The sequence below is a fragment of the Bactrocera dorsalis genome, chromosome 2, assembly GCF_023373825.1.
Source record: "Bactrocera dorsalis isolate Fly_Bdor chromosome 2, ASM2337382v1, whole genome shotgun sequence".
In the NCBI taxonomy this organism is placed as follows: domain Eukaryota; kingdom Metazoa; phylum Arthropoda; class Insecta; order Diptera; family Tephritidae; genus Bactrocera; species Bactrocera dorsalis.
The window spans coordinates 44,815,051-44,830,912 of record NC_064304.1 but is presented as its reverse complement, the minus strand read 5'-3'; the positions used below and the strand labels follow the sequence as shown (position 1 = coordinate 44,830,912).

The following is a 15,862-nucleotide window of genomic DNA, read 5'->3' as shown; positions in this document are numbered from 1 at the left end:
AAATATCTTTAAGCTTTTTAATATCACAAATTTCACACCTGACACTCTTCTGTAAAGTCCATATGTGTTCAGCTAAGGGTTAATATCAACAACTATACATCAAGACTTCTTTTTGTTTACATTACTTCTTTATCGTGTTTCGTTTTTACTTTACTTTTCTAAATAAACAACCGGCTTTTAGACGACCAATCAAAAAGTGGATGTTTGACATCTTGTCAGCTGATATCTAATGTCAAAATAAAAATTCTACTGCACGTAATTTATTTGCAATTTGCTTGAAATTGGTAACTGTCGTGCAATTTATGGGTGTGTGCACCACAAAAATGCATATTTATATGCAATAAAAATTTGAAAAGTTTGAAAAAAGCCAAACTAAGGCAAGAATTTTTTAAAGTAATTCGGTGCATAAGTTACAAACGTTGGTCAAAATGTTTCGGATTGAATCCTACGTTACACCCGTAATAATGGAATACGTGGCAAAGTATGTGAAGAACATACGTCCTGAGGATATGCAACTCTCTCTATGGGAAGGTGAAGCCACGTTACAAAATCTAGATTTGCGCTTGGACGTGCTGGAAGAGGAGTTGCAATTACCATGCGAGTTTTTATCAGGACACGTACACGAATTGACCATACGTGTGCCCTGGACAAAGATCACATCTGAACCGATCCGTATTATAATCAATACAATTGAATTTGTACTCAAGTTAAGGCGTGATAAACCAGATGATGTATCCTCAGCAAGTTCGTCACCGCAACGCAAAGCTGGTGAGACTACCAAAAGACGTAGACGTTCAGAAGATCAACAGTCGGCGCAACAAACACCTGGCTCTGGTATAGTTAACAAAATAATTAACAACATTAGCTTGGAGTGCCAAAATATAATTTTAAAGTATGTGGAAGATGATATTGTCGTATCCATGAACGTGCAGCTTTTGCAATTTGGCGCAGCTGATGAGCGTTGGAAAATGACCATGACCGATGTCCATCCTGTTAAAGTTCTAATGCGCAAATTAGTTAAAGTATCTGATCTCACAATATGCATAGATAAAAGAAATTCTGCGGGACACATTGAGGTGTGTCAGGAGCCCATTTTATACAGGTAATGTACAACAGCATATGCTTATTTTTTTTATACCCTGAACAGTGTACTACTACACAACGGATTTTCCAGTGATCGTAGCACTTGGAAAAATCCTCGTTGTAATAGTCATTAGAGCCTCTTTCGATTTAGCTTTTATATCCTCAATTCAGTCAAAACGGTGTCCTCGAAGTGGCCATGTGAATTTGCTAAGTAGCCAGAAGTTACACGAAAGTAAATCAGGCGAATGCGGTGGTTGCGGCACGATATCAGTTGAAAGTGTGGCGAAATGATAACGAATAACTAATGCAGCAAGAGATGGTGCATTATCGCTCTTCTTTGTTCAATAAATTCAAATATAGTAAAAATCCAAGAAGTCATTTTTCAATCCTCACAAAACGACGATTATCTCAAATACTAAGGAACATTATTAGGAACATAAATTAAAAATTCACCTTTCAATTTGATCACAGTAGTATACTAAGTTGTCCACGAATTGTAACACATATACGGAAACGCCGGAGACCCTATAAAATATATACATATATATATGCCGATCATCGAGCTGTGTCGATTTAGCCATGTCCCTCTTTTACACACACCCTTTTCTCTTCAAAAAGCGAGATATTTTCACCAAATTTGCCAAGCCAATACTACAATCTCCCAAAAAAATATAGCGGACGTATAAACTGCGCGGTAAAACTCAAATCCTTGTACGGAAAATTGTTTTATTTGACGAGATATCTTAACGGCATTTTAAATCGATTCTTGCCTGAAATAACGGTACAATATTCGAAGAAATTGTTTAGATCAGGGTATTATAGCTTCGGGGCAACCGAAGTTAACGTTTCTCTGTTTTTAATATTTATTTCATTTACAGGTGTTCGTTTGAGGTGCGCATTTTACGTAAATATAATACAAATACCATGACAACAACGAGTCTCACGCGCATTGGAATTTTTACCAAATCAATGGACGTTAATATCACGTCTATGCAGTTTCCAATGATTATGCGCCTTATAGATATAACGAGAGAATTTGGGCGAAACAGTTCTAAAAACTTAACAACCGAACAGGAAGATGTGATCATCGACCAGGAGAATGAAGTTGCTAGCCGGGATTCATTTTTGTTATGGGCTTGGAATAAACTGCCAACACTATCTTTTGAGCCGCCTGTTTTCGAAGAACCTAATGTCGAAGAGATACCTGGTCATTTAAGAGACATTGGTTTATACCTGGAAGAGTTGAATGTCACGCTGAAAAACTCCGAATTAATAGTTGACACTTTCGTTAGCAATACAAAACGTATTAAATATACACCTATAGTGCGGTTAACCCTAGGCGGTTTATACTTTGAAAAAGTTTCGTGTGAAGACCAAAATTGGCGAAGCATGAAATCAGGCATCTCCTATTTAATCGTCGATCCGTTGGGCTCCTACAAAATTGATGACATTTCGGAAGCGGCATTGATTACTAGTTCTTCTGTAAATTATACATGAAATTACTTGGAGGGTACATATAAATTAATTAATTCTTCTTATCAATTTTCAGTTGGAAAAGCTAACCGGTTTTATGGAGAACAGTTTATTCGATGAGAAGATTACAACTATGGACAACAAGGTGTGCATTAATTACAACGAATATATGTCGACATATACGGATGAGTATCTACTTAATCGCACACCGATTATTGCTTTTGATTCCGTCGAATATAATACAACAAAAGTGCGCGATAACAGACAACCGGAGCACGAAGCAGCAGCACAAACTATTAAGGACACACATCTTGCTTACCGTGTGCTATCTTCCGGTCTCACATTCCGGTGGAATCAGTCATTTCGACAGGTTAAACAAACAATACAAGATTTAATTGATTCTTACGATTATTCAGGCTATCATGTAGACCAATTAGAAACACCAGTTCAAAGCAACACAAACATATCGAAACTGCCACCACCGCTTATGGAGGACTACGATGAACTTATGGAGCACATACCAATTTGTATCTATAAATTCGATTTGAAAAATATCAACTTTGAGATTTACACCAGCACAGAAGCAACAACAACAACCCAAAAGCACACACATAATCGGTTGCCGAGCGCTTTAAAGCTAGCATTGCCCTATTTCTTGGTACATATCAGACATTTGGATGGCACACTTTGCAAACCGCTACATGTCGACAAACTTGTGCACACTACATGCCAACTGCCAGAGAAACCGCATATGCTACTTGACGCCTGCCATGACAATTACGCTTTACACATGTCACAACTTTCTGTATCGATGGTGAACCGAATGCGCAAAACTACAGTTAGACTGATGCATATACCACACTTGCAATTGACTTATTCCGATCTTTTGCAAAAGCATCACTGGAAGGAGGACATACTAATACCGCTAAGAAAATTAGATTTGCATTTTGAACTTATCCATATTGATTTCAATAAACGCAATTTAATAATTGCTGAGCGTCTATTAAATTGTGTACTTAGCTATCGGCCATATTTACTGTGGAAAATAGCAAATCAATCGATGCAAATAATAAAAAATGAAAGGGAACCAACTCTACATACCGAAATCAGAGACCTACGCGTTGAATTCCAATGCTATCAGAGTTATAATACGGGGTATATGGAATTCTACCGATTGCTATCCCATGTGGTGACGTACACCGACCACTGTCGAACCAAACATTTATTGTTGGACTCCGAAAGAGGTAATAAGCCAAAAAAGTGGCTCATGGCTAGTGTACAAATGAATCCGGAAGGCCTACAAACCGCGGCAAATAAAAAAGAAGCGCTCGTCGCGCTAGCAGTTTGGATCGAACCAATCACTATATTTGTCGATGCAACATTGCTCGAATTCCTTAAGTACCAAGAAGAATATGACCATAAAGTCGAAAAAGGTAAGCGCAAATGGCAAATTTTTATTGATCAATTAATTATTTAATTATGTTTTGAAGAGCCGGCAAGTGAAGTGGAGCTCCACACACAGCAGTATCAAGCACAAACGCCCTCACAAACACATGTGAGCAGTAGCCAACCGCCTCGTGTGCATACGAATATTACCAGCATTAGCACAGGCGCTGGACCACCACTGATGCGTCGCTCCTCTCGCAACTCGCTGCCTTCGCGCAAAATATCGCAGCCTGAGGAAACAATACACTTCAGCTCCGAACGCGATGAAAAAGTGGACTTAGACACTGTAAGCGTTTCCCCGTCCACCACCGCTGACGCAACAACTACTTCATTGTGGCAACAAATAAAATCACTTGTCATCTGCTTAGAATTGGGCCATATCACTCTGAATATAGCGGAAAAAATCCAATGGTCTAAAGATAAAGAAGATTTACTGAATGAATACACGCAAATTCAATTACCTAAATTTTCTATGCGTTCCACGAACGCTGAAAACTTATCGCGTACCAATCTCCAGGAGAAGTTCACCATATATACAGCACCGAAAGACACTATTAATTGGGTAATTGCATTGTATGGTTTCAGCTTGAAAAGGTATAACAGTCTAGAAGTGGACGTTTTGCTGCCAGATGTTTATACCACGGCAACAATTGTTGTTACCCACAAAAACCAAACGGAAGCCCGTATAATGTCAGTGCCGATGTCGACACTAAGCTCTGCAAAAGAAATGCCAAGCGAACTGGTAGCAGAAGCTGTGGCAAATATAGACGGAGAATCCTCCCCGCTGCCACCACCAACGGAAATTACGAATTTCCAAACCAGCACTCCAGCAACACAAGCTCAAAACGCAGCCGAGGAAGTAGATGCAATAACGGTACATGTGGATACGATGCCTATACATTTTCATGTGTCCGAAGCTAAGGTTAGTCTGTCACCGTACGAACTCTATGGATGATTTCCTTTTTATACCCTGCACAGGGTATATTAAGTTTCCCACACAGTTTGTAACACCCAAAAAAATTTATAAATCATCAGCATGAGCTGAGTCGCTTTAGTTACGTCCGTCTGTCATTTGCCGAACCGTCGATATTGGACCACTATAGCATATGGCAGCCATACGAGCTGTATGATCAAAATCATGTCCATGTATGATAACAATTTTTATTTGACGAAAGATCCTCACGAAATTTGGCATAGATATTTTTCCAACGATCTCTGAATAAATTGCTCAGGTCGGACCACTATATCATATAGCTGACTTATAAACTGACCGATCAAAATCTAGTTATTGTATGGAAAATTTTTTATTTGTACAGCCGAAGTTAGCGTATTTTCTTGTTGTATATATGTATATATGAAATGTCTAATGATTATTTGTTTCCATTCTAGTGTAAGGCGTTACATATACATATGGGTATTTTGGGTAACGTCATCAAGCTTATAGGGCCCATGGCGCAACTAAATGCCAGTGCACAAATGCAAAAGGCCCCACCCCCGATACGTGTTGTTACTGCATCTGAGGAAAATGCGGCAATAAAACATTTTTTGGAACTGGAAACTAGTTCATCGGTGTCCTCAGTATTTTTGGAAAAGAGTAAACACTTTTAATAAGATAAAAACGTATATTTATTGTAATATGTATTTGATTAATTTGCACAGAAAGTACAGCTGCATCCACCACGTCTTTTTTCTGCCAATGGTCTATCGCTAAGATAATTTGTGAATTGACAGCCAAAGAACGCAAGAGCAAAATGGTGCTCGAGCTCGAAGATTTGCTCTCCACCGTTGACAAACGTGAAGACTTCACCAAATTTACGGGCAAAGTTGGACAATGTAATCTGTTGTACTATACTCCCGATGCGGATGATGGTTGGATTGCTCAACCCAGTTTGCGTTTGAAAATGCTCGGTGAGGTAACCAATATGCCGTTTTTAAACTTTGTGTACACGTCAGTGGGTCTTAAGAGCTTCTATACACGCATCGGTGTCAAACCAAAATATGATGCCAGTCGCTCTATAGCCGAAATTATAGTCACAATCCAAGCCATGGAAATAATCATAGATTTGGATATTTTAAAAGAGTTTGTAGGCTCTTTAGGTATGCTATTCGTTGCGAATGGTTGCAACACAAATCCCAAAGATGCGACAGTCACAGAAATACAAGCGAATCCACCAACTGCTGCCGACTTACCACTAATACATTTGGATAGCAAAGGTTTTACATTGTATACACCTTTGTCAACGAACCGCGAATGCTGCACAGTGCTCATATGGAAGGTAGGCATAATTAGCTTTATTGTATGGCAAACTCTCTTATCGCGTAATGTCCTTAGCTTGAGTCGATGAAGATAACACCAAATTTGGAGAATCCACTACAACGTGCGCCAATACGACCCGACGTGTACAGCAAGGCCGCTCAACTGGGCTTCCTAAACACACCCGGCTCTTTGGTTGAGGATCGTCAATACGAATTGGTGTTGCAAAATATATCTGTGTCTAGCGGTGATTGGGAGGAGATTTTGGATCACATGGCACAGCAAGCAAAAACTTTTCAACACACGAATCCCGCGGTTGAGTGGAACATGCAGAATCGCGAGGCATCACCGCATATTACGGACATATTTACACATTTCACTTTTATAGGCATCTTCGCGCCGTGCATTGCCTATAATAATGTATTAATTTGTGGGCAAGCACTCGAATTTAATTGTGCATCTGATTTAGTGGCTACACTCAATACGGATCAGCTATATGCATTAGGCTTAATGGCCAACAGCTTAACTAAACTACAGGAGTAAGTGCTAAATTGAACTTATATTTAGAACTGCACGTTAAATTAACATTTTTTTCTTAAACGCCAGCACCGCTGAAAAAAGTGTTCCCATACGAAAAACCAGCAGCATACGCTTACAAAAACAAAAATCAAGTTCCCACCAGAATGTATATGAACATGTAGGTCCAAATTCAAGCAGCACCTTACAGTGTGGGGAGCTACTCATTGCACCCACGCATAAAAACGCACGCAACTCTGCGCCAGCCTTTGAACCAATCGATGAAAATACGGAACAAAACGTAAAAGCCGATTCGGGCATACACTCGCAATTATCGCGCGTGGAACATCAATCCACACGCACTGCGTCAACCGACACCCATGAGTGCAAGTTCCCACAAACTGTATCCTTCATTGCTGGCACTTTCACAATAGATTTATACCAAGTTAGCCCAGAGCTATCAAACACCGATGACCTACAAGATAAATGCAAAAAGAAAGCCTCACTTTTGGTGCCCCTCTTATCGCTGACCGTGTCGCAACCAAGCTATATGTTCACGCAAAATATATACGACAATACAACGCAGATGTCTGTATTCAATCTAAGTGTACATTCCATGCCTACCGCTTCAGTGGATGCTGCCTTTGCCAGCATTAGTCCTATTGAGTTTATCGACACAAGACCGGGTGAATTGGGACCAACTGGCATACCGCCTCCACTTTTCACCATACGCAAACACATAACCAAACAAAAGCTCGTCGAAACAGATGTGGAAATAGCTAGGCCAATAATCGTAACACTACAGGAGCAACAGACGGTTGTTCTGCTGCAAAACTCACTAATCCTGTATCAAACCATATTGCGAAGTGGCTATCTTAATCCGCGTTCCTTCAGAGTTGTGCAAAGCGCTTCTAAAATTATGCTCATGCGTAACCATTTCTACGACTGTGATCGGCTGCATGTAAAGTTGGATAAAGTGATGGTGCTGATAAAGCATGCTGGAGAATACGAGGGCAAACTAGTGTGCGCGGATATGCATTTTAGTGCCACATTCCTGCAGCGCCCCGAAAAGGCAGTGCTCAAAGCCTCAGTTGGTTCACTGCATCTGCAGGTGGGCGAAAGGATATTCCTCCATCCGGTTGCTATACGTTCGTCCTTTACTTTTGTCAGCGAACCATGGTTTTATTTGCCGCTAGTGAGTGGCACAATGAAATTCGACGTACTACATCTAGATGTGGATGTAAGCGGTTTGAAGGAGCTGCAACGCATACAGCAGGGTTTGGAAAGATTAACAGTTCGTCTCAATGGTGAGTGGACGAATTACTTGCGTAACCGTCCACCAATGGGTGCACCTTCCAGAGTGTCGGCTGACAACTTGGAACCGTTACCACCCCCTTCTTTCAAAGAATTCCTAAACTCACGAAATATTAGCATGAAAAGACTGTCACGCGAGGAATTTTATCAAGACGACTTGCGGTAATACTCCAACAACTCAACATATATTTATGTATATATTTTATGATTTTTTTCTACACGCAGCGCTGGCGCTTTCCAGTTTGTAGAAATGTCTACAGATGCTTTTCTGCCGTTACCTTATCAAATTCAAATAATTAAGAAAAATTTCGGCATCATTTGCTGGCGCTACCCTCAACCAAGAAAAATGTGCAAAATCCAAGTGTTTCCAGTGCCGATGGCGGTGAGTAAACACTGGGAAGACTCCACTGCAGCCTGATTTAATATTGTACACACAATTCTCCCACAGGTACAGAAACCCATCAATATCCGTTGCCAAATGGAATACTTCAGTGAGTCGCACGAATGTTTCCTGCACTTCAGTGAGTTCTGGCTCTCCGAGACGTCTGCCAAAGATATAGTGCTGCCCGAACGCGAAATTTGTGCCAACATTTGGCGTGTGGTCATTATGCAATCGTTGGTGGCTGTAAACGGTGAATGCTTCGAAACCAGCGAGGAGGAGGAGGACAAAGTACGTACCGGCATTCAAGCACATATATTTACCTAAGCATTATTATCGTTTAACCTTTTATTTGTTTAATTCATTCCTAAATGGACATGCAGATACCGAGCCTCAAAATTGAGGACCTCTTCAAGCTCGAAAGCAACGACGCGGACTTTATTTTACATCCAAAAGTGCTTGTAGGCTGCATGCGCATCGACACTGCTTTTCAGTCGGAGTGTGTGCCCAAATTACAAATGCTGCTATCATGTTCGTCGCTGCAAGTGAAGTTGTTCAATCAGGTCAGTGATGAGTACAAATTGCCACCAGCACTTGCTGAATACACACTTGCGCCCACCAAGCAAATCAGTCAGGCATTTTTAACTGTACTGCTTGAAAAGCTTAGCATTCATGCTGCATTCAATAGTCCAGAGATTTACAGCATCGACAGCAGTCTAACCTTGAATGTTAAATGTCTGGATTATGGCTTTCTGAATATGCTGTCAGTGCTGGAGGATGCCAAACTGCAAAGCTATGTAACTGTAAATCAGAAAAAACGTTTATTAAATATTAATGCTGTGCTTGAGAAATTCCGCATCAATATTGGGCCATCGATACTGCACACGCTGCTCTCGTCCAAAGCACACTGGCAGGAGCTGTTCAAGGCGCATGCGCCGGGTGACTGCCATGTCCTATTGCCCAAATGTATTGTTGTGAACCGCATGCAAGCGCTAGTTTCTTTCGGACAAACTGGCACAACCGAACGCATACAACTGCAACCGCTGGAGTGCAGCTTGTACAGCTTCGGCAACGATGGCAACAGCCAGGAGCTAACTTTCTTCGTTGCAGACAATGAAACGCGTATTACCGACGCCTCCCAATCGGTGGCGATACCTTTTAAATTCGATGGTGAACGACTGCTGCAGAGCATACGTATCGGTGACAAGTGTCTGATAATTGAATTGCAAAAACTGTCAGCCACACAAGTGGTTGTGCTCTTGAAAGGTCAAATCGAGTTGGTGTCTATGGTTCCACAAGAGTTACGCGTAGAACTGCGCTTTGATGAGTCCAAAGACGCGGATGAAAAGAGACCGCTGGAGTATTTGGTTAAAAGCGACGGTTACTCGTCGTTTTATGCAGCTGTACAACGCACATCAAATGTATTTATGAGGTATTGATATATAGCTTCTTGAAAACTATTAACGAAATTAGTATGAACATATGTTATTTAAATGTGTAACTGTTTTCAGACTGAAAATGGTGATTCCAAAAGTTAAAGGTCGTACTGGTGACATACCCTTAAAGCCAAACAAAAAGTTACCTTGGTTAGTGAAAGGTGTGTATCTTAAACAGAAAATAATAGATGCGTAAAACATCAAGCCCTAATAATTACATTTAGTAATTAATATGTGAAATATTTAAAAATATGCTTATAAAACAGTTACTCATTTCTATTTCCACCATTTACTTTAATTATTCCGCAGTACCCACGACAAATAACGAATTCGTTAGCTTCTGGGTTCGGGTGGTACGCGAAGATATTCCCGACCTTTGCCACGAACTATTCGAACCACAGCGAATACTCGTTACAATTTGGCCAATATTTGAGTTGCAATCACGACTGCCATGCCCGCTGTCTGCCACAGAGAGTACAACTGGAAAACTATTTGAAATCGAACCACGCGGCGGCCGATTTGCGCTCGATGTACCGGCCACACATTTGACGGAGCACAAAATTGAGTTTAACACCACGTAAGGCGAATCGAATACATAAAAATAACATTATTATATGAATTTCACAATTTTAGTTATCCTTTAAATTGCGAATGTGGCACAGAGCAAACTCTTTCGCTCAAATCCATGCAGTGGAACTCATTTTTTTGGTATGATGAAAAGAACTGGGGCATTGATGACGCGCTTCACAAGCTGAAAGCCGAAACAGTCCCGTCTACGAAATGGCCAATAGATGACGAGGAAGAATTGCGTGTGGAACGCATGTCACACTGCACCGGCGCTGCAGATCTTGTCTATCGTATTAAACCCGCAAAAGAGTTTTCGTGCACCACATGTTTGGAAGTAACTGCCTGGGCAATGTTCATTAATGCTACTGGCTTAGATATAGGCATTTGTTTTGGTGAATCCAAAAAGCGAACGACTATCCAATCAAATTGCCTTGAAATGTTGGGTTTTATTGGCACGGCCTTCACCATAGATTTGCCTTTAGAAAATGCCGATTCACCATGGGTGTGTTCAATGCCAGTTTATGCTAATGGCATCAATCCATCGGGTGGCCCTCGTGGCTACGTTTTACCCGACAACGATAGCATAGATATTGGGATAGTACACGCAGCGGAGGTCTATAAATTTGTGTTGGAATCCAAAATTGATAACGAAAAACGCGTATTTCGACTGCGTCCCAAATATGTCGTTGCCAACTTCACCAATTGTAAACTGCAGCTATTAACATTCGCAATGGATCATAAAGAGAGTGCGCAACGGCAAACTCTCGAAGAATTTACCGCCCTAGCTACTAAACTGGAGTTGAACACAGTGCAATGGTCAGAAAATTGGTGAGAATTGCTTACTAATACATAATTAGATACATATATATTTGTGAACCGAGTTTCAGATTTTGCTATATGACTATGAGCTTTGCAATTTAAAATGTTGTTTTTCATTGAGTTATATAATTCAAAAGAAAACAAGAAAAAACGTTAACTTCGGCTGCACCGAAGCTAATATACCCTTCACAGGTGCATATCTTTTAGAAAGTATGTGTTCAGTTTACATGGAAGCAATATGCTATAGCAATCCGATTTGGAAAATTTTTTCGGAGATTACTTTTTTGCCCTAGAAAATAATCTATGCCAACTTTTGTGAAGGTACATTGTCAAATGCAAAAGTTTTCCTTACAAGAACTGTTTTCCGATCGATCAGTTTGTATGGCAGCTATATGTTATAGTGGTCCGATATCGGCAAATGAGCAGCTTCTTGAAGAGAAAATTACGTTTGCAAAATTTCAAAACGATATCTTAAAAACTGAGCGACTAGTTCGTATATATACAGACAGACGGACAGACGGACACGGCTAAATCGACTCAGCTCAACACACTGATCATTTATATATATACTTTATACGGTCTCCGACGCTTCCTTCTGGGTGTTACAAACTTCGTGACAAACTTAATATACCCTGTTCAGGGTATAAAAACAACTTCGCTAAATAGCCAAAGTTCAATCTTTACTATTTTCAATTCCGCTTAGTCCCTTTGACTTAGCAGTAAATATCTCAACTATTAAACAATATAACTTACTGCAGGCAAGGTTAGATTAGTTTTCGGGCTGTTCGTCACGGGCTCGGGCTGATTCCACTTATACAGTTCAAACAGCTGTCCATTGCATTGCAATAATTCCTAGGTATAGATCATCGGCAAAAACTATTACATCTCTGTTCAGGCGACTAATACAAATATACAAAATTTTTTAAGTTAAAAAATTCGAATCCTATCATGCTTATTTCACAATATATAATTCTACTTTACTCCATTTTCCTGAATCTAGCATTGGTCAAACAATTAATGCATTCCACGATTTAAGACCCAATAAAAAGGCCAAACGTACAAAGGATACGGCCTACATTTGTTTTGTCAGTTTAAAATTGCCCGATGGCGATGACTTCTCCATACCCATTCCGCTTAGTATACCGTTTACAAGACGCAGCTTTGCAATACAAAATGGGGAGGAATCTCTGCCATTAGTTGCCACACTCATCGAAAAGGATCGCATTTACTATTTGAACATATTTGAAGACAATAGCCCAGCACTGCTGGTCACCAATCAAACTGATGTGCCTTTCATTATCGCACAAACGAGCGCATCGGAAAACAGCAAGGTTTCCAACACTACTCCTGAGTATAGTGGGCGCCACTTCGAATGGTATCAGCATGTGCCGGCATACAGCAAGTGTTACTACACACCGCCGGAGCTTTATACGAGCTTCCCAGATGTTGAGTCAACTACGTGCAATATCACTCTAGCACTGCATAAAGGTATGGACTTAAAAATTCCTTAAATATGGATAAACTTACAATATGTATGTATATATTCGTATGTGTGTTTAAATTTAGAAAATCCCACAAAGAAAACATTAAAATGGTCAAAGCCGATACGCACGGATAGAACATGGGAGAAGTTCCTGTATATACCCAACCATGGCGACGTCAAAGTTATAGTCTGTGATAAACATCGGGTCACACGTATATTTGTGTACTACATAGCTCAGGTACACCCACATGAAATATATAAATAAAAATTCTATTAAATAATTTTACGTCCCTATAGCTGGAGTTTTCTGTAAAAGACTTACGTTCTCGCCTGCTAACATCGAAGGCTACCACCGACATTGATAGCCCGAATTCATCGCTCTTATCGATCTCACCGAGCACTGCCATTCACGAGCCGATAACTATGAGCAGCACACCCGCTAAGTGCAGACACTTTTCGAACGAATGTGATACGAAAACCCAACTAAAGATTCGTTGCTTTATTAAGGAGTTAATTGTTAGTTTGCACGCCGACGGCAAGACAAATGACTGTACGAAATCTGAAATCGTCGGTCTGTATGCCGATGATACGTTGATAGCCTTCGATGATGACGACGATGATAGAGAATTACATTTGTTGTTGCCCAATTTACAATTGGATAATCAAAATTACGTGTGCGGCCAATATGATTTTCCTGTAGTGCTGTGCGCACAGGAATTATACGAACGGAAGCCGATTGTGCCGCCGGTGCACTTTCTGGATCGCACCTATCAGAATCTTCGTAATCGTGGCTTAATGGCGCATTTCAGCATTGGTTTCTTTGAGGATGAAATGAAACTACATTCCATTGTGTGCACATTCAGTCCAATGCGTATTTACATCGAAGACTCGTATCTTAACTGTTTACTGGACGCAGTTGTGGACTGTACGCCTTCCAATTGTGCTTACCGCACCGAACTGCCTAGTTCACGTATCACTCTGGCCAGTGGTGAATATCTGTTGCCTCGTGTCATCGTTGGCCAAGCGATTTGTATTGCCGAACCGCTGCAGATACGCGAGTTTCAAATTGAGCCACTTAGTGTGCTTCTCTCCGTGCATACTTCCATACGACTATACATAGCGCTTGATCATTCGCCGCTCTCATTTTCCACATACAATCGGCAATATATACTAACAATGCCCCTGCGTTTCGGACAGTCGCTAAGCATGCATTACCTATCTGGTGCTATTTTTGGCGCGGGTTGGGTTGTGGGCTCACTAGAGATACTCGGTAGCCCTAGTGGTTTAGCACGCTCCTTTACCACAGGCTTGCGGGATTTCGTTTCGATGCCAGTAGAGGGACTCTTTCGCGGTCCGTGGGGTTTTATCATAGGTGTTACACAAGGCTCAGCTTCGCTTTTGCGAAACGTAACGGCCGGTACATTGAATTCAGTGTCAAAATTGGCTGCGTCTGTTGCACGAAATCTCGATCGTCTCACATTAGATCAAGAGCATATTGAACGTACTGAAGCACTACGTCGCTGTCGACCCCACGGTTTCACGGAAGGATTGGCTCAGGGTGTCACCGGTTTGGGAATAAGCATTTTGGGTGCAGTTGGTGGCTTGGCGCGCCACACTCTAGAAGCGCGATCGCCCGTAGAAGTGATGACTGGTGTTGGAAAAGGTCTAGTTGGCGCAGTAACAAAGCCTCTAAGTGGTGCAGCAGAATTGTTAGCACTTACTGGACAAGGTGTACTGCATACTGTCGGTTTCAATACCATGCCGGAATTGCGTGTTCCCAATATCTGTGTAAATATTATAACTGAACCGTCAGCATATCGTATTTGGAAATTGTTACCCGGCACATTGAGATCGGACCAAATCTTATTTAATCATGAGGTGACATTAGTGACGCATGAACAATTGCGACAGGGTTATGCTCTACTTACATCTAGTGTATTTGCACTTATGGAGATGCAGAGTTACAGTTTAATCTGTGTCGTCCCCATTGACAAGATGGAGATGACAAGTGATGCGACGGATAAAACGCTTTATTATATACGTTTGGTAAAAGACAAGGAAGGCTCTGACGAGGTAAGTAGAAAAAGAAATATATATTTTTATTGCGACGTTAATTAAATAATTCCTTTCATTTTTACAGGAGAACTATACAAACCAGCGTATTATGACTTACATACATTCCTCAACTTCATTAAAGAATGTGCCAACAACAGCTTCTGGTTCCCTGGGTGATTTACTGCAAACCCACGAGCATGAGTTGCAAGTAAGCAGGCGCAAGCAAACCGACTGGTCGTTCTATATTAATGAAACGCTGGGCGAACATATTATTAAGTATTTGAGGGTAATGAACAGAAATTGTTAATGAAGTATTTTAAAAATTGGACATTCGTGATGAGCACACACCAAAATTCCATTGCGAAATTAAGGTTAACGTTTTATGATTATCCAAGACATGTTTGTAAATATATACTGATATATCTGTATTTAAGGTTAGGAAATCGATTTCTACAAATTATAAGTTATTTAGAGAAAGTCATAATAAATTTATTTAATGCGTTTGTAATTTATTTTTTGTACTTAACTTTGTATTAAGGCTTAAATATTCAAAGTTAAATGCGAATACATTGCTTGGTTCTTGATTTATATATTGAAACTCATTTTGCTTCGGTTGCATAAGTCCTTTTCCTAGTCACTGCATCGCATTCCAATACTATGTGCGCCGGTGACTCTGGCTTTAGCTCACAGATGCGCCACGTTTCTTCAGAGCTCATTCCTATACTGTGCAGATGTTTGCGTAGTCTACAGTCTTCTCTGGTGTTACTGTTGTTGGTGCTACCCTATGCAACGTTATGCGCATTTGCATTGCAGCCTATTACTAGAGAAAGACGTTCGTTATAGAAGTGTTTTATCAGCTGCTCCATTTGTGGAAGTGGCATTGTGTTCGTATCACCGGGAAAGTAAGTGGATGATTCCACCATTTCAGTCGTCTTTTTCCCCTTCCTAGTGGTTGTATTTCCACTAGATTTTTACATTTGTAGAAGCTTGGCTCTACACCAGAACTATGCCCAGATCATCCAAGGATATTTTGTTAG

The 15,862-nt window shown here is 40.7% G+C and overlaps 1 protein-coding gene across 2 annotated transcripts; it reads left to right on the top strand.

Annotated features, from left to right (window-relative positions):
* Positions 1-234: 234 nt before the first annotated feature.
* On the top strand, positions 235-15,333 carry LOC105222914 (intermembrane lipid transfer protein VPS13B). Of its 2 annotated transcripts, XM_011200475.4 has the most exons (18): positions 235-1,102; positions 1,962-2,565; positions 2,633-3,989; positions 4,047-4,924; positions 5,392-5,596; positions 5,662-6,278; positions 6,335-6,795; positions 6,863-8,248; positions 8,312-8,468; positions 8,535-8,756; positions 8,849-9,897; positions 9,977-10,062; positions 10,211-10,478; positions 10,535-11,296; positions 12,288-12,775; positions 12,854-13,008; positions 13,068-14,843; positions 14,911-15,333. In XM_011200475.4, exons 1-18 carry the CDS (start codon positions 429-431, stop codon positions 15,130-15,132), a joined length of 11,367 nt encoding a protein of 3,788 aa, XP_011198777.2. In that variant the 5' UTR covers positions 235-428; the 3' UTR covers positions 15,133-15,333. The 2 variants fall into 2 exon arrangements, with proteins under 2 accessions (XP_011198777.2, XP_029404800.2); XM_029548940.2 differs by lacking the exons at positions 235-1,102; positions 1,962-2,565 and having other exon boundaries at positions 2,788-2,926; positions 2,985-3,989.
* Positions 15,334-15,862: the final 529 nt, after the last annotated feature.